Source organism: Lasioglossum baleicum, unplaced genomic scaffold (genome assembly GCF_051020765.1).
Source record: "Lasioglossum baleicum unplaced genomic scaffold, iyLasBale1 scaffold0967, whole genome shotgun sequence".
NCBI classification, from domain to species: domain Eukaryota; kingdom Metazoa; phylum Arthropoda; class Insecta; order Hymenoptera; family Halictidae; genus Lasioglossum; species Lasioglossum baleicum.
Genome location: NW_027470026.1, coordinates 10853 through 35900, shown reverse-complemented (window position 1 = coordinate 35900; position 25048 = coordinate 10853). Strand labels below are relative to the sequence as shown.

At 33.7% G+C, this 25048-nt stretch overlaps 1 protein-coding gene across 1 annotated transcript; it reads left to right on the top strand.

The window, feature by feature from the left end:
* Nucleotides 1-459: 459 nt before the first annotated feature.
* On the top strand, nt 460-23561 carry LOC143220444 (aminopeptidase N-like). The gene is given in 15 exon segments (XM_076446097.1): nt 460-822; nt 4659-4954; nt 10386-10544; nt 14711-15010; nt 15820-16003; nt 17111-17267; nt 17365-17446; nt 18451-18634; nt 19145-19352; nt 19959-20236; nt 20970-21036; nt 21039-21168; nt 21938-22249; nt 22556-22637; nt 23412-23561. Coding segments are annotated over 15 exon segments (2946 nt in total). The 5' UTR covers nt 460-465.
* Nucleotides 23562-25048: the final 1487 nt, after the last annotated feature.

The window sequence follows — 25048 nt, the reverse complement described above, 5'->3', positions numbered from 1 at the left end:
AAATATCAAATACCTTACTAATTAATTATCGTCCAGTAAACATTGACCAAGCACAAGATTCTAAAGATTCTAACATAATCCACTAAATTTCTCCCCGAATTCGAGCTAAACAATTTTCTCCAATACTTTCAATCCTTATACGATATTTCCCAAATATCAAATATCAATACCAATTAATTATCGTCAAGTAAATATTGCTCTATCTCAAAATTCTAATATATTAAGTCATCCGGAAAGTAATTTCCTAATACAGGACCTAATTATATTCATTCACAGCCATCTTCACACTTAAGCCGCATAGAAAAAAAAACAAAATTTTCGATACTTCCTGAAGAACCGAATAATTCAACGTTTGTCTCGGCGAATTCTCGCTAAATTGCTTTAGAAAATATATTCTCAGTCCCCTCGAGGCAGCTATGAAGACTAACGTTCTGGTTCTCTTCTTATTTCAGGTTTACACATGATATGACCCAGTCCCGCGAGGTTTTGGCGATGATGGACACGCACACAACAACGTTCGGACGTAAAAGAGCCTGCACAGTCTCTCCTTGCGGCGCTTTCCTTCTGGTCGCTGCCTTCCTCATATCCTTGGTGGTCACAGGACTCCTGGTGCATCATCTGGCCCCGTGTTCCGACGAAAAGCTGCCGAAACCGTGCAACGATTTCAGCAACACCGCGTTCGAAGGCCGTGGGATACCCTCCACGGACACATTCGGCAAGAAAAAGTTGGATGTCCGATTGCCGAGATCCGTAATCCCGGACTCCTACGATCTGCGGCTCGTCCCGTTCATACAAGTCGGAAACTTCACTTTCAATGGCGAGGTACCCAACCATTTTCTTTTCTTCCTTTTCTAGGCAACGGCTGTACCCTTGATCCAGAACTTTCTACCAAGCTATCCCACAAAAACTGGCAGACTGTTTCTGCGGATGTCGTAACAGCTTCGAGTTGTCTATCGACTTCTGCCTTGAGATTCTGATTTTTAATATCAGTGGAAATTCTATTTCGATGTCCTTGATAACTGATTTGAATCGTGTTAATCTTTCCTTGTGAAAGCAAATTTGAATTATAATCTGATGTATTTCTTTTTTCGAGATATGTCGTTTGCTAGTTGCTCGAAAAATATTGAAAATTATAGTGTTATCGTTGTGCCGTGCAATATACGTTAAAATTCAAATATTAAACATAATAGATAATTATTCGCACGAGTATAATAAATAACAGCTTCGGCTTGTCTATCGACTTCTGCCTTGAGATTCTGATTTTTAATATCAGTGGAAATTCTATTTCGATGTCTTTGATAACTGATTTGAATCGTGTTAATCTTTCCTTGTGAAATCAAGTTTGAATTATTTCTTTCCTCGAGATATATCGTTTTCAAATTGCTCAATAAATATTGAAAATTATAGTGTTATCGTTGTGCCGTGTATTATACGTTAAAATTCAAATATCAGATAATTACTAACGTAAATATAAAAATAATTAAGTATCAGTTATAGCGCATTATAATTTAAAATCAAATATTAGATAATTAATAGCGTGAATTTCAAAATAATTAAGTATTAGATATAGTGCACTATACGTTAAAATTCAAATATTAAATCTAGTAGATAATTATTAGCGTGAATATAAAAATAAGAAAATAGTAAAATAATGAAGTATTAGATATAGTGCACTATGCACTAAAATTCAAATATTAGATAATTACTAGCGCGAATATAAAAATAATAAAATAGTAAATTAATTAGGTATTAAATATCCATGCGCTAAAATTCAAATATTAAATAATTATTAACGTGAATATAAATATAATAAAGTAGTAAAATAATAAAGCATTAGATATAGTGCACTATGCACTAAAATTAAAAAATATTAGATAATTACTAGCGTAAATATAAATATAATAAAGCAGTAAAATAATTAAGCATTAGATATAGTGCACTGTGCACTAAAATTAAAAAATATCAGATAATTAATAGCGTGAATATAAAAATAATAAAATAGTAAAATAATTTAATAAATGAAGCGTATATTTATATCAAATCCAAGTGTTTAAAATGAACGCTATACACCGTGATCCACTTTGATTGTTCTGGTCTGTGTTGGCAAGTTGATTCTTTTTACTTCTCAGTATATTCTAGAGAGACACTATTCTCGTGGAAAGGTTTGATCGATTACTACTTCAAGCGAAGCGGAATGGTTCTTTGAGCGTTATAGCAAAGTTGGTTCATTTGTAGAAAGGAATGCTGTTTCAATAAGTAGATCTGATCGATTGTCTTTTATCGTTTGAACTACTATACTAATCAAAATGATTGATTTCAATCAATTAAACCGAATCTTTGTTGAAATAAGTATCCAATTAATAATAATACTTGTGTTTGTCATAAATCACAATGTATTACAATAATAATATATAATAATGACAAGACTTTTAACACTTTAACACTTTGAACTCGGTGGATTTTTTCGTTATAGAAATATAATAATTCTACTATAAAGTTACCGATAATTTAAAACGGTAAATAAGAAATCCTATGAAAATTAAGACACGAAATTATTTTATCTCGACCTTCCACGCATCGGTGTGTAATTTTAAATTTAATATATCAATTAACTCTCGTCCGCAAAAGGTTAATTATTATTATATTATATTAGGACGTTCGGAAAGTAATTTCGTTTTTCCCAACGGAGAATCAAATTCTATTTCTTTCACAATAAACATCACACTTAAGCCGCATAAAAAAATCAAGAAAACAACAAAATTACTTTCCAAACAACTGAATATATTTTGATCGTATCGAAATATATATTACATTATTATTGTACTACATTTTGTTAGATATATACTAGAAGCAACAAAATTACTTTTCAAACAACTGAATATATTTTAATCGTATCGAAATATATATTATATTATTATTGTACTACATTTTGTTTAGATATACACTAGAAGTCCGTAATTCGAGTTTTAAGAGAGAGAAAGAGAGAGAGAGAGAGAACTAAATTGTAAATCAATGTGTCATTGGACGAAAGAGATGGCGGATTCGAGTCTTCGTTTCGAATTCAGTGCTTTCCATTTAGAGCAAGGAATATTCATAGTCTTTGTAATGCCTTCGAGCTTTCTTCGCTTTTATCCCATTTTCTGATTATAATACGTCTCTTTTCTAAAGTCGTCCAGTTTGAAGAGCGTAACGTATCTCAAACGTGTCTCTGTTGTTTCGTTTTTATGTTTTAATTGAGTCCACTATTTCGCATGCATTTATTTTATTTTTATACTCCATGGTAGGAGTGTTCGTTAACGAATCAAGATGCAAGTACGCGAATCGAGTCCGATGAGTCTCGCTTTCATTTATAACGGACGACATCTCGAGGAGGCTTCTGTTGTTCGAGTTTTCCGTATCCCGAGACATCGGAAACAATCGGGAAACCGTTGGACAAAGGGATAGGATTTCTCGTTCGGTTAACAGACGAAACGAGGATCGTTGCGCTTTGGAAGTACCTTAATTCAAAAGATGTGGAACAAGAGGTGAATAATTAATTCGCGGTTTTCGAGGATATCTTGCAGTTTAATCCTCGGCTTGATGCACCCGTAGAAAAAGTATGGAAAATCAGGACAACGATCGCAAGTTCCTCCTGGGGGGTGAAAGTAGCCAGTGTGGTAACTAGAAAGTTTCAAACGCCATTTTATCTCCCGTATAATGCGTTCATTTTGATCAGCTATGGGAAATAACAGGCAGACAATGGAAATTCATTTTGCAGGGGAAAGTCATTTTTAATCTTTTTTATGTAAATACAGTAAAGTTTTTATAGTAATTTATGGTTGTTGTTGCCATTGCTTAGACAGAAATTTTATCTCCCGTATAATGCGTTCATTTTGATCAGCTATGGGAAATAACAGGCAGACAATGGAAATTAATTTTGCAAGGGAAAGTCATTTTTTATCTTTTTTATGTAAATAATATGTAAATGTAATGATATATTTTCATAAACAGGAGAACCAAATCTACCAATATTTACAAAATTTGAACTAAATCGATTAACTTTTGCCAGTTCGCAGGTGAAAATCGGTTAATCCGTTAATTATAGCGTTAACCGGTTAACTGTTGTATATTTTCAGATGAAAATCGATTAATCCGTTAATCATAGCGTTAATCGATTAACTTTTACCAGTTCGCACGAGAAAATCGATTAATCCATTAATCATAGCGTTAACCGGTTAACTTATGCACGTTCCCAGGTGAAAATCGATTAATCCGTTAATCAGTGCGTTAATCGATTAACTTTTGCTTGCTCAAGGTGAAAATCGATTAATCCGTTAATTATAGCATTAACCGGTTAACTATTGTATATTTTCAGACGAAAATCGATTAATCCATTTATGATAAAGCGTTAATCGATTAACTTTTGTATATTTTCGCAGTTAAAAATCGCTTAATCCGTTAATCATAGCGCCAACCGGTTAACTATTGTATATTTTAAGATGAAAATCGATTAATCCGTTAATTATAGCGTTAATCAATTAACTTTTACCTATTCACAGGTAAAAATCGATTAATCCATTAATTATAACTTTAATCGATTAACTTATGGCTTTTCGCATGTGAAAATCAATTAATCCGTAAATAATAGCGTTAATCGGTTAACTTTTGTGTATTTTCAGGTGAAAATCCTGGTGAACGTGACGGAGGATACGAGGAACGTGACGTTGCACGCGGTGGACATGGAGATCGACGAGACTTTTACCAACATCAAGGAGCACAGCGGCGTGGTGACGGAGAAGGTGGTCAAAATCGTGGAGCAGAGGAACGACACCGAACGGCAGTTTTACGTGATTAGAACCTCGGACACGTTGAAGAAGGGAAAGCAATACGTGGTGCATCTAAAGTTTGTTGGCCATCTGAACGACTACTTGCAAGGCTTCTACAGGAGCTCGTACACCGTTGGCAATCAGACGAGGTAAACGCCCCAGCAATTTCATTCTATTCTGTAGGTGACAGCTATTCGCACGCAGTAAATTTAAACTGCTTTATCAAGCAATATCTGTAGTTGCCAGTTGACTGATCCATTTGGAGCGGCACGTTGCGACGTGGCTTATTTCTGAAACTGGTGTTACGATCCTGTCCACAGACTTTCTCACTATACTTCGCGATTAGTCGTTAATTACCATTGCTTTCATACACTCACAACTTTGATTAACTTACGAGTAATTTAAACGTAATTACGAGGTTGGGGTAATAATTTTGGAATATCTTAAGTGCGAGTAAAGATATATTGGCCACTTATTTCGTTCCGGAACTGTGAAACTTTAGCTTAAGGGATTATACAGTTTTAAAAAGATTTTAAGCTAATATTAATTTTTAAGTTATTAAGTTCGTAACTTTTAAGTTATTAAAAAGTTTGAACGATAGAAAATAGTAGGAGAAAAACATTATTTAGCCTTTTAATTTTTTATATTTAAATTCCTCGTTTAAACTTTTGGTACGTCACGTTAAAATTTCATTTCAAAGTTTTTAGTATTTTATATTTTATTATCCAATGGTATTGAATTGAATTCAATCAGTTATATTAAGTTTTATAAAATACACTGTGTGTCTTGTTATTTATTTTTGCCTGTTATTGTCAGAAACAAATTATAATTCGTAATATACAAAGTAAATCAATTCGTGATCTTAAATAGATCTTAAATATTTATTAACATCTTATAATTAGTAATTTTTCTGTATTTAATATCGAAGATTGTCATACACAATGGAATTCTGTTCTTTTTTTTTTTCGATAAAAAGCATAAATATTTTCCAAGAGCGATGTTGCGTGATCATGCAAAGTCATTACGTTGTGATTGGTCTTCGAATCGTTGAAAGAAAAGAAAACGATCGGTGTGTCTTCATCGGCAGTTAGGTGTATAGTGTGACAGGGTATAAATCGATCTTAATTACGGAAAACACATTCTGTTAATACAGAAACCATTATAGCCGTGCTTGTACATGTACGGCCTGCGGTTTCAAGGATGAGGTTATGACACGTTAATTGCTATTGAGCGGAAGATGTTGGGCTCCAAAAGAGCTAAAGTAGAGGTCAAGACTTTCGGTCGTTTAAGCCTTTTTCCATTGTTTCAGACACTTTTAGTCCTCGGCCTCGCGTGTAAATTAACTCTTGAGAAATTTTTAAGTGAATATCCTTGGATGTATTTAATAACGTCTGAACATATACCAAATTAATTCGTACACTTTTTACTTCTTCTTCTATTGCTATTAATTAATTGCTTTCTCAAACTTTTCTTTGCGATAATTGCAATAAATGTGCAATAAATTATTACTTTTCCTGTAATTGGTAATATTTATTGGGCGATTCTTGTAGAGTATACTTTTCTGAAGAAGGATGCGTGATCAAAATTGTTTTGTCATCTATAGTTTCTGAAAAATATGAGTTTTCATTAAATAGCGCGATTGTTATGACGAAACGGAGAAAAATCTTTGGCCAGTTTTGCGATTTTGTATCAGGCATAAATAACGTGACAGGAGCTATTCCGTGATCAATACTTTTGCCGCGGTTGTGGACAAAACTTTCGAGGTTTCGTGGACAATTCGTTTGCCGCGGGTGTGGACAAAATATTCAATGTTTCGTGGTCAATTCATTTGCCGCGGGTGTGGACAAACTTTCGAGGTTTCGTGGACAATTCATTTTCCGTAAGTGTGGACAAAACTTTCGAGATTTCGTTGACAATTTATTTAACATAATTGTGAACAAAACTTTGGAGATTTCATGGACAATTCATTTGCCATAAGTGTGGACAAAACTTTCGCGGTTTTGTTGACAATTTATTTAACATAATTGTGGACAAAACTTTCGAGATTTCGTTGACAATTTATTTAACATAATTGTGGACAAAACTTTCGAGGTTTCGTGGACAATTCATTTAACATAATTGTGGACAAATCTTCCGAGGTTTCGTGGACAAAACATTTGAGGCTTCATGGACAATTCGTTTGCCACGGATGTGGACAAAATATTCAATGTTTCGTGGACAATTCATTTGCCGTAAGTGTGGACAAAACTTTCGAGGTTTCATGGACAATTCATTTGCCATAAGTGTGGACCAAAGTTTCGAAGTTTCGTAAACAATTTTCCGGCCTTCATGGACAATAATTATTCCCTGGTCGTGGATAAAACTTCCTCAGCTTTGTGGACAATATTTTTTCCGTGGTCGTGGACAAACCTTTCCCGGCTTCGTGGACAATAATTTTGCCACGATGGTGGACAAACCTTTCCCATCTTCGTGGACATAATTTTTCCGCGGATGTGGACAAAATTTTCCGACTTCGTGGACAATAATTTTACGACGAGGATGGACAAATCTTCTCCCGCTTAGCGTAGAATACTTCTACAGCCTGCAGTATAATTTTTGACCGATTTTGCGACTTTGTATGAGGATAACATAACATGGCAGGAGATCTATTGACGAGAGAATTCCAAGAAATTACGTCATTTCTATGAATTCTCGCGCAATACTTTCGCAGCCTCTGTAAGAAATTTTTGACCGATTTTGGGACTTTTCATCGGGATAACGTGACATGACAGGAGGTCGTTAGTCGGTCAATTCTAAGAAACGATGTGACTTTCTAAGAATTCTATCCAGAACGAAATTCGCAGCGTTTTATCTACCTTTTATCTTACTTACCTTACTTATCTTCTTTACTTTACTTACCTTTTCTGTCTTACTCGCTTCAATTGTTCTTAATTTAAACATAACTTTCGCTGATATTCGCCCACTCTTTATTTTCAGTGTTAAAAGGGAACATTAAAAATTTACACAAAATTTCCAGTACACATTTCTAAGAATTCATTTCTCGAAAGGCTAGTATTCTTCATACATAGTATTCTGCATATCTTCATAGATATTAATGTCATATCGACATTAGTAAAGCGGCAGATAGACAAGAATAGAGGTGACTAATAAGTAGCGTGGTATACGTAATAAGCAGTGAATTCGACATCTAATTTATATGCTTCAGACAGCCAAGGTAAGAACCAGAGTGGTTCTAACGAATGTCGTGAATAGAAGGTTGAAGGTTATACGTGAAGCGAATGAGACAACTAATTCTTTCGATTATTAATGTGAATATTAACCCTTTGCACTCGAGAGGCGACTGACAGTCGCCATCAAATTTTAAGGATCCGTATTAGCCCTTTTTTCGCAACAGAAGAATAGGAATTTAAAGATTTTCTACCACAAAAACCGATGATATTTTTTAGAAAAGCAAATAGAAAATTGTATAATGATTAATACTTTGACTGCCACGCCGAAATCATATGTTTCGCCCAGGACGCCACGGAATTATTTTTATTATTCAAAGCATATAATGGCGAAATAATAACGAATCGATGTTAGAAGGCAATATTTTTATCAAATGGAGCGTTTCTCTTACTGGTGGTCACGAGTGACCACCGTGGCGCCTTAGTAACGGTTCGACGAAGATTACGGCACGAATTGCAAAAAAAAAGAAGGGCGAGCGTACCTGGAACGAAAATTTTGCAGGGAATATTACGAAAAAATTCCAAACTATTTGGGTGAAAAATTGCTAAAAATAAGACCAAGAAGGTGACCACTTATTGTCCAGATTGTATCGGTGCGCCGCATTTATGTTTCAAGTGCTTTAACAAAGTGCACCGTTAGATGCAAGATTTATTCTAACATTTTGTTATTCTTTATTGTTCTAATAAAAAATTTTAATCGTTCAATAGAGCACGTTTTATTTCAATGTATCTTCTATACATCGGCCATATTCAAATACACTAACTCTCGATTTTCATTTAGTTTTTTTACAATTGTAAAAAGTTGAAAGGCTCCGATCACCCATGACCACCATGGCGTCACGGGAGAAACCATTGCCGGTCATATATGACCACCATGGCAGTCAAAGGGTTAACGCATGGAATTATTCAATTCCAATGCATCATACACTATTACATTATCTTAAATTTAGTATATCAGTTAATATTGGTTTCCAAATTTTATCAAATGGTGGCTGATGATCACCTTTCCAGTGCAAAGGGTTAATTAATATATGAAGTTTAAGATAATATAACAATGCGCGAAATATCGAGAGCAAATAATTCTACGTGTTAATTATTATACGATTCTTTATTTACCACTCGAAAAAATAACTTCGGTTTTATTTCAGAGAATCTGTAAATTTCTACGCTTTTGTAGCGAAAAAATTGTCAATTGCAAAGGGTTAAAGTTGAAGGGGTTAGTTGACAGGAATTTTAGATGATAGTAATGTCGTATTATTTGTACTGAGGCGGCGGTAACAGTAACTTTGGTTAGTTTGTTTAGTAATCTCTTTGGATCGAGCAATGAAACTGGCAATCAGCGTTAGCTTCTAAGCGACTAGTTGTCTTCCATGTTAAAGTACTAATTTACACACTTCGTAAACTTAACCCTAAAGGAGGGTTGGTGCTAATGAATTTCGAGGAGGAAAGACGGAAATTGATTGTTTGATTTGATATTAAACGAATTTTAACGTTTTAGAAATGATGATAATAGATTATCAACGTGAAAGTGTAGTTAAATATATCAGGTAATCAGATAAATATTATCGTTTTCGTATGTTTATACACACTTTTAAAGTCCTCCGTATCGTATAATTAGTTTGCTTACAGTAATGAGGTGTAAATAATAATATTTAACGTGGCCCTGAATTTTGGCCTAATAACTACGACTGAAATACATGTTGTATTATTATGCAAGAACTTTGCAGCTTCTAACAATCACAGAACAAAATTTTTCAAATTAAACCCAAATTTAAAAAATAGTCGAATCACGTTACTTAAAGAACAGGAATAATTTAGAAAATCTTGAATTCTCAAATTCATTGTTACAAAATTAAGTAAATTTAATGAAATAGGCGAATAAACAAATTTTCAAAACAGAAATAACTTAGCAAATTTAATTTCTCATATTTATTATTAAAAAATTTAAAAAAGAACTCGAAGATCTAGGAATCGAGAATATAATAAGAATAGGAATAATTGAATAAAATAAAATTCTGAAGGATTCAATACTCAATAATATTATATAAAAATTAAACATAGACAAATAAAACGAGGCTACAAGAATGAAACAAATTTTCAAAATGAAAATAATTTAACAAATTTTCAAAATAAAAGTAATTTAACAAATTTAGTTTTTCCTATTTATTATTAGAAAATTAAAAAAAAAAACTCCAAGATCTAGGAATCGAGAATATAATAAAAATAGAAATGATTAAATAAAATAAAATTCTGTAGGATTCAATAATCAAGAATATTTATATGAAAAACGAAGTAAGCAAAATGCAACTGTTTACTATTTTACTTTCAATGATTTCTGCGTCTCGTGTTACAGATGGATCGCGACGTCGCAATTCGAGCCAACGGATGCACGCCGAGCTTTTCCGTGCTTCGACGAGCCAGCGCTTAAAGCCAGGTTCAAGATCAGCATCGCACGACCTAAGAACATGACGTCGATCTCGAACATGCCTAGAATGGGGGAACCCATGCCAGTGTAAGTGACTAAACTACTTGTACGCCTGCAGAGGAAATGATTTCGCAATTGTCCTCGACTACTCGCTGAGTTTATTGGGTATCACCGCGGTCGGGTCAAACGTGCAATTGCAAAGAATCGATTGCACTTTCGACACGGGGATAAATTTCACGCAGTTAACGAGCTTTCTCGATCTGTCACCACTCAATTCACCTTTTACTTCTTTAACCCTTTCCGACACCTGGTAAATACTCAATGAGCCTTCGCAGATTATCTTTGTTAATCTGCTTTATTATCTTATCATTTTACGATCGTTTGGAAATAAAACTGTCATAAACAGAAATTATTTTTAGAAGCTATTAAGAAGCTTTCTAGTTATTTATTAGCCTAGGACTATAGTAATTCTTTATAGTATTATTTTATTGTTATTCCTTTTCTACTGTTATTGCACTTTCAATGCAATTTCTCTCCATTTTATGTATCGTTATTCCTTGCAATAATTAATTAAATAAATACTGCGAAGAATGAAAGAAATAATAATCAATAAAAGATTGAGCAATAGTGAAAAAATATTAATACAAAACAAAGAAAACGAAGTTTTTTTTAAATTGATAAAGGAGATATTAATATTTTACTATTATTGCTTAATTTTTTGTTATTGTTTCTTCCATTCTTTATAATATTTATTTTCATCTAACTAATAAATTAATATATACAAATTGAGAGAAATACTTTAAAATAGAAGGTAGAGTATATAATGGAAAAAATATAACAGATAATATATTTTTTTCATTTTTAAACTTACAGTCGCTATATCTCCATGCATTATTTATCAAATTTTTAATAGCTTTCCTTTCTAATACCTTGCCTTGACATCTTTTGTTCGCTGAATGAGTCGGTGAATCAGTTTACGGGAAAAAAAGTTACACGGTTCTATTTAAACGGAAAACGCAATTGCAGTTTACAGAGTTCGTTAAAGAGTGCAAAAGTTTCCTCTACGACTCTTTCTCTTGGAACATTCATATAGTTTAGTCTAATTGCCTGCATCCACTATACTAACTGCATTGTTCTTATTGCTTACAGAGTTTTTAAGATTTCCATTCTATGCAAATATTTGAAGTGCTTCGAAACTGTAGTGCACATATTTACATGCTTCGAAACACTTACTGTCAATTATATCATTTTGCTGTAGTTATACATATCGATGTACACGAGTTGTCACTTTGGAGTTAATAGAATTACTTTGTTCGATACGAATGGATAATCCACTTGTTCAATTACTTTCATAATTTTCAATATCTTGTTTTGAAATACTTTAAATAAACATATTTAATAATATCGACAATTTTTGGCACTCTGACTATAAATATTAATATAATATTAATTTATCTTGTGATAAATTTAAGGAATCTATTCTATTCTATTTTAAATCTTATATAGAATCTTTTTTCCTTTACTTTAAATAAACATATTTAATAATATCGACAATTTTTGGCACTCTAACTATAAATATTAATATAATATTAATTTATTTTGTGATAAATTTAAGGAGTGTCTCCTACTTTATTTATAATCCTATTTAGAATCTTTTTTCCTTTACTTTAAATAAATATAATTAAAAATATCGACAATTTTTGGCACTCTGACTATAAATATTAATATAATATTAATTTATGTCGTGATAAATTTAAAAAGTGTCTCCTATTTTATTTAAAATCTTATTTTCTTTACTTTAAATAAATATATTTAAAAATATAGATAATTTTTGGCACTCTGACTATAAATATTAATATAATATTAATTTATGTTGTGATAAATTTAAGTAGGGTCTCTTATTCTATTTTAAGTCTTATTTACAATCTTTTTCCTTTACTTTCATAAATACACCTCACAATGTGTTCTCAAAATTGTCTAATTAGTAATATTTTATCGAATATTTTTGTGCGATATTTTACATAATATTATCATTGTAGAATTAATATTATTAATTTTTAAATGAATGAGTCGTAGACACTTGAGATATATACACATTTTCTTCACAGTTTCATATTTAATTCTAGCATGTACCAGAATAATTCATGACTTCTTTCCTACTTTACTGTCCTGATTTATCGACCAATTGTTTAACTCCAGTAAGGTTATGCATATATATGTGTACATAATGAGTCATATACTAGAAGATAGGTAGGTTGAGGCTGTGGAATACGATGATCTCTTTCAAACGAGTTTGAACAAAATTTTCCGAGTACCTGTACAATCCTCGAATGATAAGGTACACGAGACGTATTTACAACTAACGATCACCAATTAGAACCCGCTCTAAATATTAGTTTTTTAGAATGCAGAAAATTACGCGATAATTCTTATACTAGGTCGTCCCATAAGTTCGTTCGCTGTGATATTTATATTCCTCGTCACAATTCATAAATTATATAGATGATTAACGTCTTTGTCAAACGAATTAGGAAGAAGTCGTAGAACAAAAGGGCGACTAAATTTTTTCTTAATATCCAAAGGTTTATTCGACGTATAATTTTAAATGGTAAATGTAAAAACCGGAACGAATTTATGGGACGACCTAATAGTTTACGCAAAATTTTTTTAAGCATTGCTTCTACAAGTTCCTCGTGACAGAGAACACGAGTAGCGTGCACAGCTGGCAATTTAACATGAGACGGATGTAACACTCCTATTATTTGCGCGAATTGAACACAGAGGTAATTTCTAGAACCAGTAAAGACCGTGGCCGCTAACTATGTAATCAATTTGTTTGCGCGAGACGTGTCGTCCAAGTTAATTCCTCTGTGTGAACTCTTTCTTGTCCGTCAGAGCCGATGACATAACACAGAAAATTCCTGCGAGACAAAGAAACGAAGAGACAACAGAGTGATTTAAAATTCGTCTCAATGGAATCAGTGAAAATTAATCAAATTCGAAATCATCGAATTACAGAAACGAATGTAAACAACGTACCACCTTTTTTAAAGATATATTGTTTTAATACAAAATCGCAAACTTGGTAGTAAGAGATTGTCAAACGCCGAGAGATTTGCAGGGTTGGAATTCCTGGAAAGTGACTTCAATTTCCTGTAATCCTCTTTCAGCGTGCTACCTCCTTTGAAGTTATATAAAGTGTCAAAATTGGTTTGGTGAATCTATGCAAAGATCTTAAAAATTATTTTCTTCGATTCCTGGGATTTTCCAAAATTTTGTAGGAATTTTCTCGACACAAATTCTGTCACATTTGGATAAAGTGTTCGACTCATTAAATTTTTAATTAGGCCAGTGTAACTTCAAAGAAAGTGGTATGCTGGAAATTACTTTTCAATGATTCATAGAATATGGCATCGTATACTAGAAATATCCTTTTTTTTAATTTGTTTAATTCTTTTACCAACCTGATATTTTTGAATTAACTGTTCGAGAATTTCAAAGTGATAGTTTTCTTCTATCTCTTATTTAAATCTATTGTAACTGTATTAATCATTTCCTTCCTTGTCATTAGTCTTATTTTTATTTACTCAATTTTCATCTGGCTGAGCATTTATTTATTTATTTATTTAAATAATATACATCAGGGTAATTTAGTTCCTTATGTACACTATTCTTGCACGATCTTTCTACATTTTATACAATCTACAATCCTCTTCTCAATTTGTAGCGTTTAATTCCTTTAGCAATCTTGTATTTGTAATCGTTTTCCTCTATCTTCTATTTGAATCTCTTGAAACTGTATTAATCATTCCTTTCTTTGTTATCCATTTTCATCTCGCTGAGTATTTATTTAATTATCTAAATAATCTGCCTCACGGTGATTTATTTTCTTATGTAATTTTTTCTCACACGATCCTTTTCTGCATAATTTAGCTTTGTATAATACATATTTCTTTATAGAATCTATATTTTATATAACCTATTACGTCATTCGGAAAGTCATTTCGTTTTTCCCCAACAGGAAACTTAATTGTGTTCTTTCACAGCCAACTTCACACTTCAGCCGCATAAAAAAAAAAAAAAATAGAAAGAGAAAGAAAAGAAAAAAGACGAAATTACTTTCCGAACGGCCCAATACTTTTCTGTATAATTTATTTCCTCGTAATCATACAATTTACGATATTCGTGTATATCCTATAATTCGTTCGATACTATGGAAATTATATCGAATATCTTTTTTCACCTTCATCTAGACCCGGTTTACCGTCATACGTGTGGGACCACTATGAACGCTCGGTGCCAATGTCCACTTACTTGGTCGCGTTCATTGTTTCGGATTTCGAAATGCGGAAATCTGAATCCGGAAACTTCAGAGTCTGGGCACGAAGCGAGGCTATCGATCAAGCACAGTACACATTGGAGATAGGCCCGAAGATACTCGCATACTACGAGGACTATTTCAAGATTAAGTTTCCTCTTCCGAAAATGGACAGTATCGCCCTGCCTGATTTTTCAGCTGGGGCTATGGAGAATTGGGGATTAATTACCTGCAGGTGAAACAGAACGAAGTTTCGAAAATTCGTGTAATTTGTGTATCAGTATCAACCCATTTGCATCATCGCTCTGAAGGGAGTCTTCCAGGACTCTCAATGAAATTAACACTTTGATTGCCACGCCGAAATCATATGTTTCGCCCAGGACGCGACGGAATTATTTTTACTATTCAAAGCATATAATGGTAAAATAATAACGAATCGATGTTAGAAGGCTATAATTTTTTTAAGGGGTGCGTTTCTCTTACTGGTGGTCACGGGTGACCACCGTGGCGCCTTAGTAACGGTTCGACGAAGATTACGGTACGAATTGCAAAAAAAAGAAGGGCGAGCGTACCTGGAACGAAAATTTTGCAGGGAATGTTACGAAAAAAATTCCAAACTATTTGGATGAAAAATTGCTAAAAATAAGACCGAGACGGTGACCACTTATTGTCCGGATTGTATCGGTGCGCCGCATTTATGTTTCGAGTGCTTTAACAAAGTGCACCGTTAGATGCAAGATTTATTCTAACGTTTTGTTATTCTTTAGTGTTCTAATACTAAATTTTAATCGTTCGATAGGGCACATTTTATTTCAATGTATCTTCTATACATCGGCCATATTCAAACACGCTGACTCTCGATTTTCATTTAGTTTTTTACAATTGTAAAAAGTTGAAAGGCTCCGGTCACCGATAACCACAGTGGCGTCACGGGAGAAACCGTTGCCGGTCATATATGACCAACATGGCAGTCAAAGGGTTAATGATGCAAATGGTTTAACGAATTGGGTTACTATTTAGCGGGAAATGTGCGTAATCTTTTAGAGAAACTGCTATGTTGTACCAAGAAGGAGTCTCGACCAGCAGCAACCAACAACGAGTAGCCACTGTGATATCTCACGAACTTGCCCATCAGTGGTTCGGTAACTTGGTAACTCCGAGCTGGTGGTCGGATCTTTGGTTGAACGAAGGCTTCGCCAGTTATGTAGAATACATCGGTATGAACGCAGTAAGTTGGTAAATCTAGATATAAACTCACCGATACACGAACATGTCGAATAAAAGGGAAATATGTATTGTAGGGATAGATTTGGATAGTGGTTTTATTAATAAAATAAATTAATGGTACAATTGGGTGGGAGACGATGAGGATTCGAATTACACTTCGCTATAAATTATGACTCCAAAAGTAGTTCAATACTAGGAATGCTAAAGACGATGACTAATTCTTACTCGACTCTATCTGGACTTAACACTAACTCTAGTTCAACTCTAGATTGACTCTATACCAATACTATACCAACTCTAATCAACACAGACTTGACTCTATTTGGACTTAACACTAACTCTAGTTCAACTCTAGATTGACTCTATACCAACACTATACCAACTCTAATCAACAGTGATTCGACTCTATCTGGACTTAACACTAACTCTAGTTCAACTCTAGATTAACTCTATACCAACACTATACCAACCCTGATCAACAGTGACTCGACTCTATCTGGACTTAACACTAACTCTAGTTCAACTCAAAATTGACTCTAACCAACAGTGACTCGACTCTATCTGGACTTAATAACACTAACTCTAGTTCAACTCTAGATTGACTCTATACCAACACTATACTAACTCTGATCAACAGTGACTCGACTCTATCTGGACTTAACACTAACTAACTCTAATTCAACTCAAAATTGACTCTAATCAACAGTGACTCGACTCTATCTGGACTTAATAACACTAATTCTAGTTTAACTCTACATTGACTGTATACCAACACTATACCAATTCTAATCAACACTGACTCGACACTATTATGACTCAACACTAACTCTAGTTCAACTCTAGCTCAACTTTAAGACAACTCTAACCCCCCTTCCACTGTTCTTCTTCTTATATCTGTTTTTCTACCAGACACACGCTTTTCGATAATCAAAATTTGGTCATGTTAAGTACCTGACGCATCGCACTGGTGTGATTCCTGGCAGATTGACCTGGACTTTGCGTTTTTGGCCCTTACGTGTACATGATGGAATTTTCCACGATAATCACCCTTAAAAACAGGAGTGTATCGTTAAATTTCCTCCTACATAAAGTCAGTTTAATCTCGTAGGTGGAGCCAACGTGGAAAGTTTTGGAACAATTCGTGGTACACGACCTGCAGAATGTCTTTGGCCTAGATGCGTTAGAATCTTCTCACCAGATATCCATCGAAGTCGAACATCCTGATGAGATCAGTGAAATTTTCGACAGAATCTCTTACGAAAAAGGTTAGAATAGCAAACAAATTTACATAATTATTAAGACACGTTTGTTATTTGCAACTTCATGTAATAAAATAATGTAACCTTATCGATTTTTGAACAGGTGCTTCGATAATAAGGATGATGGATCATTATCTTACTACCGAAGTGTTCAAGCGAGGTCTAACGAATTATTTGAACGGAAGGTGAGTGTAAGATTACACCTTTTTATTCTCTAATTATCTAGCAACTTTTATCTTCTTTTGTTTCACGTTATAATTAGATCTTCGTGCATCTTTCTTCTTTCTCTCTTCTTCTTTTTTTTTTTTACGAGGAATAAACCATCCGAAGATATCCTGAATTTATGGGGAAGGGGATAAGGTTTATATGGGATTTTTTCCGGCCAAAATTCTCACAGAGACTATATCGGAATAAATCATCCAAAGATGTAACTTTATGGGGAAGGTGACAGAGTTTATACGGAATTTTTTCTCAAAATTCTCACAGACACTATATCAGAATAGATTTTCCAAAAATATTGTAACTTTATGGTGAAGATGACAGGGTTTATATGGGATTTTTTCTCAAAATTCTCACAGAGACTATATTGGAATAGATTTTCCAAAGATGTAACTTTATGGGGAAGGTGACAAGGTTATGTGAAATTTTTTACCGGTTAAAACCCTCACGAAGGCTATATTCGCTACGCTAGGGAAATACCAGAAAAAATACCACGATGGGGCCCATTCTGGGGGGAAAGAAATGGTCCCAAGCTAACCCAGACACTTAGTGTATCCTTAGCACTAGATTTACGGGTCCCGTGAATTTGACGGATGGGTTGCTTCAATTATACGATATTAACAGATTTAATTAACTTATATTAAGTCTGTTAATACTGCGACTGTTTTCAACTTAAACCCATCGCTTGTTTTTTAAAGAAAATACGTGCTTTTCTTTACCCTAAATCTGATGGGTGTCCGTAGAAATAGGTATACAAGAAACCCCCGTAAACCTGGTGTTAGTGTACCCTGTTAGGTCTTTCTGACGAACCTAATTCAATGCACCCATTCGTCTCCAAAATTATATTCCATCTAATTAACGATACATCATCGATTAACTAGATAAACATGAAACGTACCTGCAAAAGATAAAGTCAGATAAAGCTTCGAAACCGTGAAAATGAAAATCATGATTCGTACCTTTGTAACAGAGCGTACCAAAGTGCGGAGCAAAATGATTTATGGGATGCACTGACGAAACAAGCTCACCAGGACAAAGTTCTCGATCCTTCGGTGACGATCAAGCAAATTATGGATACCTGGACACTCCAGACAGGTTTCCCAGTGGTCACGGTCATTCGAGATTACAACGCCGGTGTAGCAACGCTGACGCAGGTTCGTTGGGTCTGAAACAATTGCGATGAATCCTTGTATTGGGTCGTTCGGAAAGTTACTTCGTTTTTTCTTTTTTTTATATATATTATATATATATAATATATAATATAATAAATATAATAATATATAATATTATAAATATAATAATATACAATATAATGAATATAATGATATATAATATTATAAATATAATAATATACAATATAATGAATATAATGATATATAATATAATAAATAGAATAATATATAATATAATAAATATAATATATATTTTAAAATACAATTAGGTCCTCTGTTGAGAAAAAGACGAAATTACTTTCCGAACGACCTAATATAATAACCATGTCTTAAAGTTCTACGGTATATTAAATTAATTACCCCTCTATTCGATAAAACTGTAATAAAAGAAGAAAGGAGAAAACAAAAATACTTATTCGTCTTCGGGTTCTTATAGTGTTCCATAAACTTGAAATCCTTTTGAAATCTTAGGGTTTTTTCGTTTACTTTTAGGAACGTTTCATGCTTCGAAATGGTACCATGACAACGACGTCCAGCGTCGAACCACTGTGGTGGATACCGATCACGTATACAACCGAAAGTCAACTGGATTTCAACACAACTCAGCCTTCTCAATGGATGAAAGCGGAAAAATCGGTCACCTTGTCGAATTTGAACTGGAATGCTTCGGAGTGGGTGATCTTCAATATACAAGAGACTGGTAGGATCTGTATTTCAAAGAAAGCACGATAAATCTGTAGTTTCGTACCAATTAACTCCTTGCTATACTACTTAACTCGGAAAAATCTAAAGGATGCACTTGATTGGTCGGGAAGAGAGCCCGAAGTAACCAAAATTTTATTTATATCTTATTTATTTAAAGTAACTAAAATTTTATTTATCTAAAGTAACTAAAATTTTATTTAAATTGTATTTATTTAAAGCAACTAAAATTTTCGTCAAACGCGAGGAGAAATAAATCTAATAATCCATGATTCGCACCTAACTGATTAGGCACGAGTCAGACTCGTGATATTCAGGTTTGGCCCAAAATTTTTATCACGAGTTAGATTCGTCAAAGTATGACAAGGGATTAATATAGCGATTCGTTTTGGATTATTATCCATTGCCTTATAATACTGCAAAAAATTTTCATAAATGCACGAGAACAAAGTTACGCGATAAATTGAATTTATCATATATAATTTATCATATTATTTTATATTTAACATAATTTAATATATTATATACTTTTTATCATAATGTAATATAATTTATTATATATTTTATCATATATAAGATGAATTTCCGATTATCTTTCTTCTAGGTTACTACAGAGTGAACTACGACAGACAGAACTGGCAACTGATAATCAAGCAACTGAACAAGGATTCTTTCAGAAACATCTCGACGATCAATCGAGCACAGTTAATAGACGATGCGCTTAATTTGGCCAGGGCTGGAAGGCTGGATTACGCCACCGCGTTGGATGTAACTTCGTATTTGGCTCACGAGACTGAGTACTTACCTTGGAAGTCTGCTTTCACCGCGATGCACTATTTGGATAGCATGTTGATCAAGATGCCCAGTTACGACAAGTTTCGAGTAAGTACAAACTCGCTTCAATTGTTATATCACTTTTTGAGAATAGCATTTTAATATTCTCTATCCGATTGAAATATTCTATAATCAAGTCAAGAATCTGAATATTGTAAATAAATAAGGAATTTATTAGAAATAAGAAATACTAGAATTTTATAGCGTTGGAGGAAAATATTTCCTCTACCTTGACTGAAAGTCAAAAAATTTATTACTTTATTACGTTGCTTCTTCTCATCTTATTCTTCGAGTAAAAAAAATAATTTGTTTTATTTGTTTAAATTCCAACAATGAAGAAGTTAGTCCAGATTGTCGACTGAACTAAAAATAAGAAATATTAGAATCTTATAGCGTTAGAAGAAAAATATTTCCTCTATTTTGACTGAAAGTCAAAAAAGTTATCACTTTATTACGTTGTTTCTTTTCCAACTATTTCAACAATGAAAGAGTTAGCTCAGATTGTCAATTGAACTAGAAATAAGAAATATTAGAATCTTATAGCATTGGAAGAAAAATATTTCCTCTATCTTGACTGAGAAAAAAATTATACTTTATTACATTGCATCTTTTCGTCTTTTTCTTCGGGCAAAGAAATAATTTGTTTTATTTGTTTAAATTCCAACAATGAAAGAGTTATCCTAGATTGTCAGGTGGCTAGAAACATTCTGATAGCAGAAATCTCTTGTTACTGCTGAAAAGAAAACCACGATTCTTCGTGTTAAATTAAATATTGTTTTAGGTGTACGTGTTGAAGCTGCTCGAGAATGTGTACAAGCAAGTTGGCTTCAAAGATAACCCCGGAGATCCCAGTTGACTGTCTTCACGCGCATCGATGTACTAACATGGGCATGTAACTTCGGCCACGAGGATTGCGTGCAAAATGCGATTAAGCAGTTCCACAATTGGCGAAACACGCCCAATCAGAATAAAAATAATCCGTAAGTTCCCTCTCGAACAACGCGTTCAAAAAATAACAAAAACAAAAGTCACGATCAAAAATATTTAGACTTGTATTAACTTCGTACAGTAAACAATAATTGACCTAGATCAAAAGAACGCTAAATTATTCCTAATTTTAATTTTGCACAAAAAGCACAAAAAAAGATCGTAAAAGTTACTTACACGAGTTATAAGAAAATAACAAATTAATAATTATTTGTTAGTGCCCATGGTTTATGAAATTGATCGAATAGAAAATTTTTAGAACGAGTTTTCAAATTGCACTCCAGTATTTAATTATTAAGTAAGTAAGTCTTATTTGTAATTTTAATTAAAAAAGCACAGAAAAAGATCGTAAAAGTTACTTACACGAGTTATAAGAAAATAACTAATTAATAATTATTTATTAGTGTCCATGGTTTATGAAATTGATCGAATAGGAAATTTTTAGAACCAGTTTTAAAATTGCACTCCAGTATTTAATTATTAAGTAACTAAGTCTTATTTCTAAATTTAATTTTGCATGAAAAGTATAGAAAAAGATACTTACACGAGTTACAAGAAAGTAAAAAATAACAATAATTATTTATTAGTACCCATGGTTTATGAAATGGATTAAATACTTTAAATATTATTATTTTAGAAATTACTATTTTTAGAACGAATCTAAAAATTGCTAATATCTAATATCGGTATCGTAGATCAGATAATGTAAATACGATTCAAAATTTTGGATTATAAATAGTGATTATATCGAAACATTTTCAGAATCTCGCCAAATCTGAAGATGGTCGTCTACTGCACGGCGATACGATTTGGTGGACAAATCGAATGGGACTTTGCTTGGCAAATGTACTTGGAGACTAATGTCGGCTCTGAAAAGGATTTGCTTCTGCACGCTCTTGGTTGTACCAGAGAAACGTGGCTGTTGAGTCGTTACTTGGATTGGACGATCACGGACAATTCGGGAATTAGGAAGCAAGATGCCAGTCGAGTTCTGAACTCCATTGCCAGCAACCCTGTTGGACAACCTTTGGCGTTTAACTTCCTCAGAAATAAATGGGCACGACTTCGGGAATAGTAAGTTTTTCGCTGCTTCTCTGTTATATAGCATCGAATATTGTTATTGTTATAGTTAAAAATGTCAAAAGCGAAGAATAAATAGCTAACATATTTGTAAAAACATTAGTGAAACCAAGATACATTTCTTTAAGAAGAAAATTAGGCCTCAGTAGTAAGAGAGACATTGTCGAGTGAATTCTGTGAAATAAGAATGTAGAATTTTATGGGGAGTGTTATTATGATATCTACAATATTATAAAGTGTTTAATACGATAACTTACCAACGAATAGAAATCGCGATAAAATTCTAATTCTTTGCTTTAGCTTCGGGACGTCATTGCTGACTATCAACAACATAGTGAAGTCAGCCACGAAAGGCATCAACACCAAATACGATCTCAAGGACGTGAGTATTTTCCAAAATTCTTTCTTCGTGTATCACATGATGAAGTATCAGTCTTAGATCTCCACATGCCTGTTGAAATATTGAAATCATGATGTTCAATTCACGATTGAATTCTTGAATTAAATTTACATATTGTTCACAACTTGTTTCTGTCAGGATGATTACTACTCTTGTGTCTCAGACTTTGCTAGGTATTCAAAGGCCTGAGTCCCAAGTGATAGTACTTTCAGTTATTGATATAACTCCATAACTGAAATCTTCTTTGCTTATGAGAAAAAGAATGATTAAAAGAAACTGATCAAGATTTCTTATTTAATTTGAAACCAAAAATTCAAGAAGTATAAATACTTGTCAAAGTACATAACGTCGTAGAGTATGAAATACATCACAAACCTAATTTCTCAAAATCCTTCTGAGCTACTGTAATTATAGATCCGACTTGTGACGAACTGATATTCTGAAACACACGTAAATGAATTATTAGAATCAACAAAATTCAATTAAATTAACTACTTAAAAATGAAGATTCCTTATTTAATTTCAAACATAAAATTCAATAAATATAGATACTTGTCAGAGTACGTAACATCGTAGAGTATGAAATAGTTCTCACAAACCTAAGTCCTCAAGATCCTTCTGAGCTACTGTAATTATAGATCCGACTTGTGACGAATTGGTATTCTGAAACACACGTTTATGAAATATTAAAATCAGGAAAATTCAATGAAATTAGTTAAAAATATAATTACGAAACCCGTTTTTCTTCTGATTCAGCTGCTGGAGTTCACGAACGAGCACATAGGAAAGTTCGGAAGCGCGACAAGATCGGTGCAGCAATCGATAGAGCAATCCGAAGCCAACATACGATGGGTGGAAGCCAATCACGTCACGATTCAAGACTGGCTGAACCGAAACACGGCGTAACGTTTGAAACGAACTGGTCGTACTATCTAAATAATCATCGGCGTTCAAGGTGGCGATTAAAAATTGTCCACGAACGAAAGCTCCGGGCTTTCAAAGGTCACGTGGACAAATATTCACGAGCATTGTTCGATCGTTCGAGAACGGTATACTCGTGCGGCAATCTCGCGATTCGCAGCTATGATTAAACGTAGAGCTGTATCCGAAAAATCTATGAAACAAGTATTAAATGTTTTTTGCATGTTTTTTGTAAATACGCGTTGAACATTTATGTACGTATTAATGGGATGTTCAAGAGTATCTAGATAGAAGAGGTTGATTCCCGCCTGGTACACGAACCATTCCGTGCAGCTTTTGCACACAAGTATAAAGTTTAAATTATTTAACTAACAAATTCGGTTCACCTTCCTTCGCGAATCTTCCATGGATCCCTGAAGGATCTCTGGCTTAGCTCGTTCGCAAACGAGGTCTTTAACGATTAGGGTAATTTAGGATCGTTAAGGGTGCGAAGGTTAAACAAGGATCATTGTAATTAATTTCGTATCGTGGATGTGTGTTTTCGTTGTTATTTATTCAGAGTCGTAGACGTTTTAATTTTTCTTTAGCGATGACAGCATTGCACCGATTGAACCTAGTTTGGCAACGATTTCGTGGAAACCCGATCAATCGTTCACGATCTCATGATATTCGAATCGATTTATCACCAGCAAGTGGTGATAAACACTCGTTGCGAGCATAGGTCACTCGAGCTTTTCGATTTTTCAAACACGACTGGTAACAAATTTGTGATTGTTTGGCGAGATGGAGGATGACAATTTTTCTTTCAGATCGTTGCGTGATTGCAGAGGAAGAAGAGATCTTGCATCGGTGCACAATGTATTGGTTAACACTTTGACTGCCATGTTGGTCATATATGACCGGCAATGGTTTCTCCCGTGACGCCATGGTGGTCATGGGTGACCGGAGCCTTTCAACTTTTTACAATTGTAAAAAACTAAATGAAAATCGAGAGTTAGCGTGTTTGAATATAGCGGTGTATAGAAGATACATTGAAATAAAATGTGCCCTATCGAACGATTAAAATTTTTTATTAGAACAATAAAGAATAACAAAACGTTAGAATAAATCTTGCATCTAACGATGCGCTTTGTTAAAGCACTCGAAACATAAATGCGGCGCACCGATACAATCCGGACAATATGTGGTCACCTTCTTGGTCTTATTTTTAGCAATTTTTCACCCAAATAGTTTGGAATTTTTTCGTAACATTCCCTGCAAAATTTTCGTTCCAGGTACGCTCGGCCTTTTTTTTTTTTTGCAATTCGTGCCGTAATCTTCGTCGAACCGTTACTAAGGCGCCACGGTGGTCACCCGTGACCACCAGTAAGAGAAACGCTCCATTTGAAAAAAAATATTGCCTTCTAACATCGATTCGTTATTATTCTGCCATTATATGTTTTGAATAATAAAAATAATACCGTGGAGTCCTG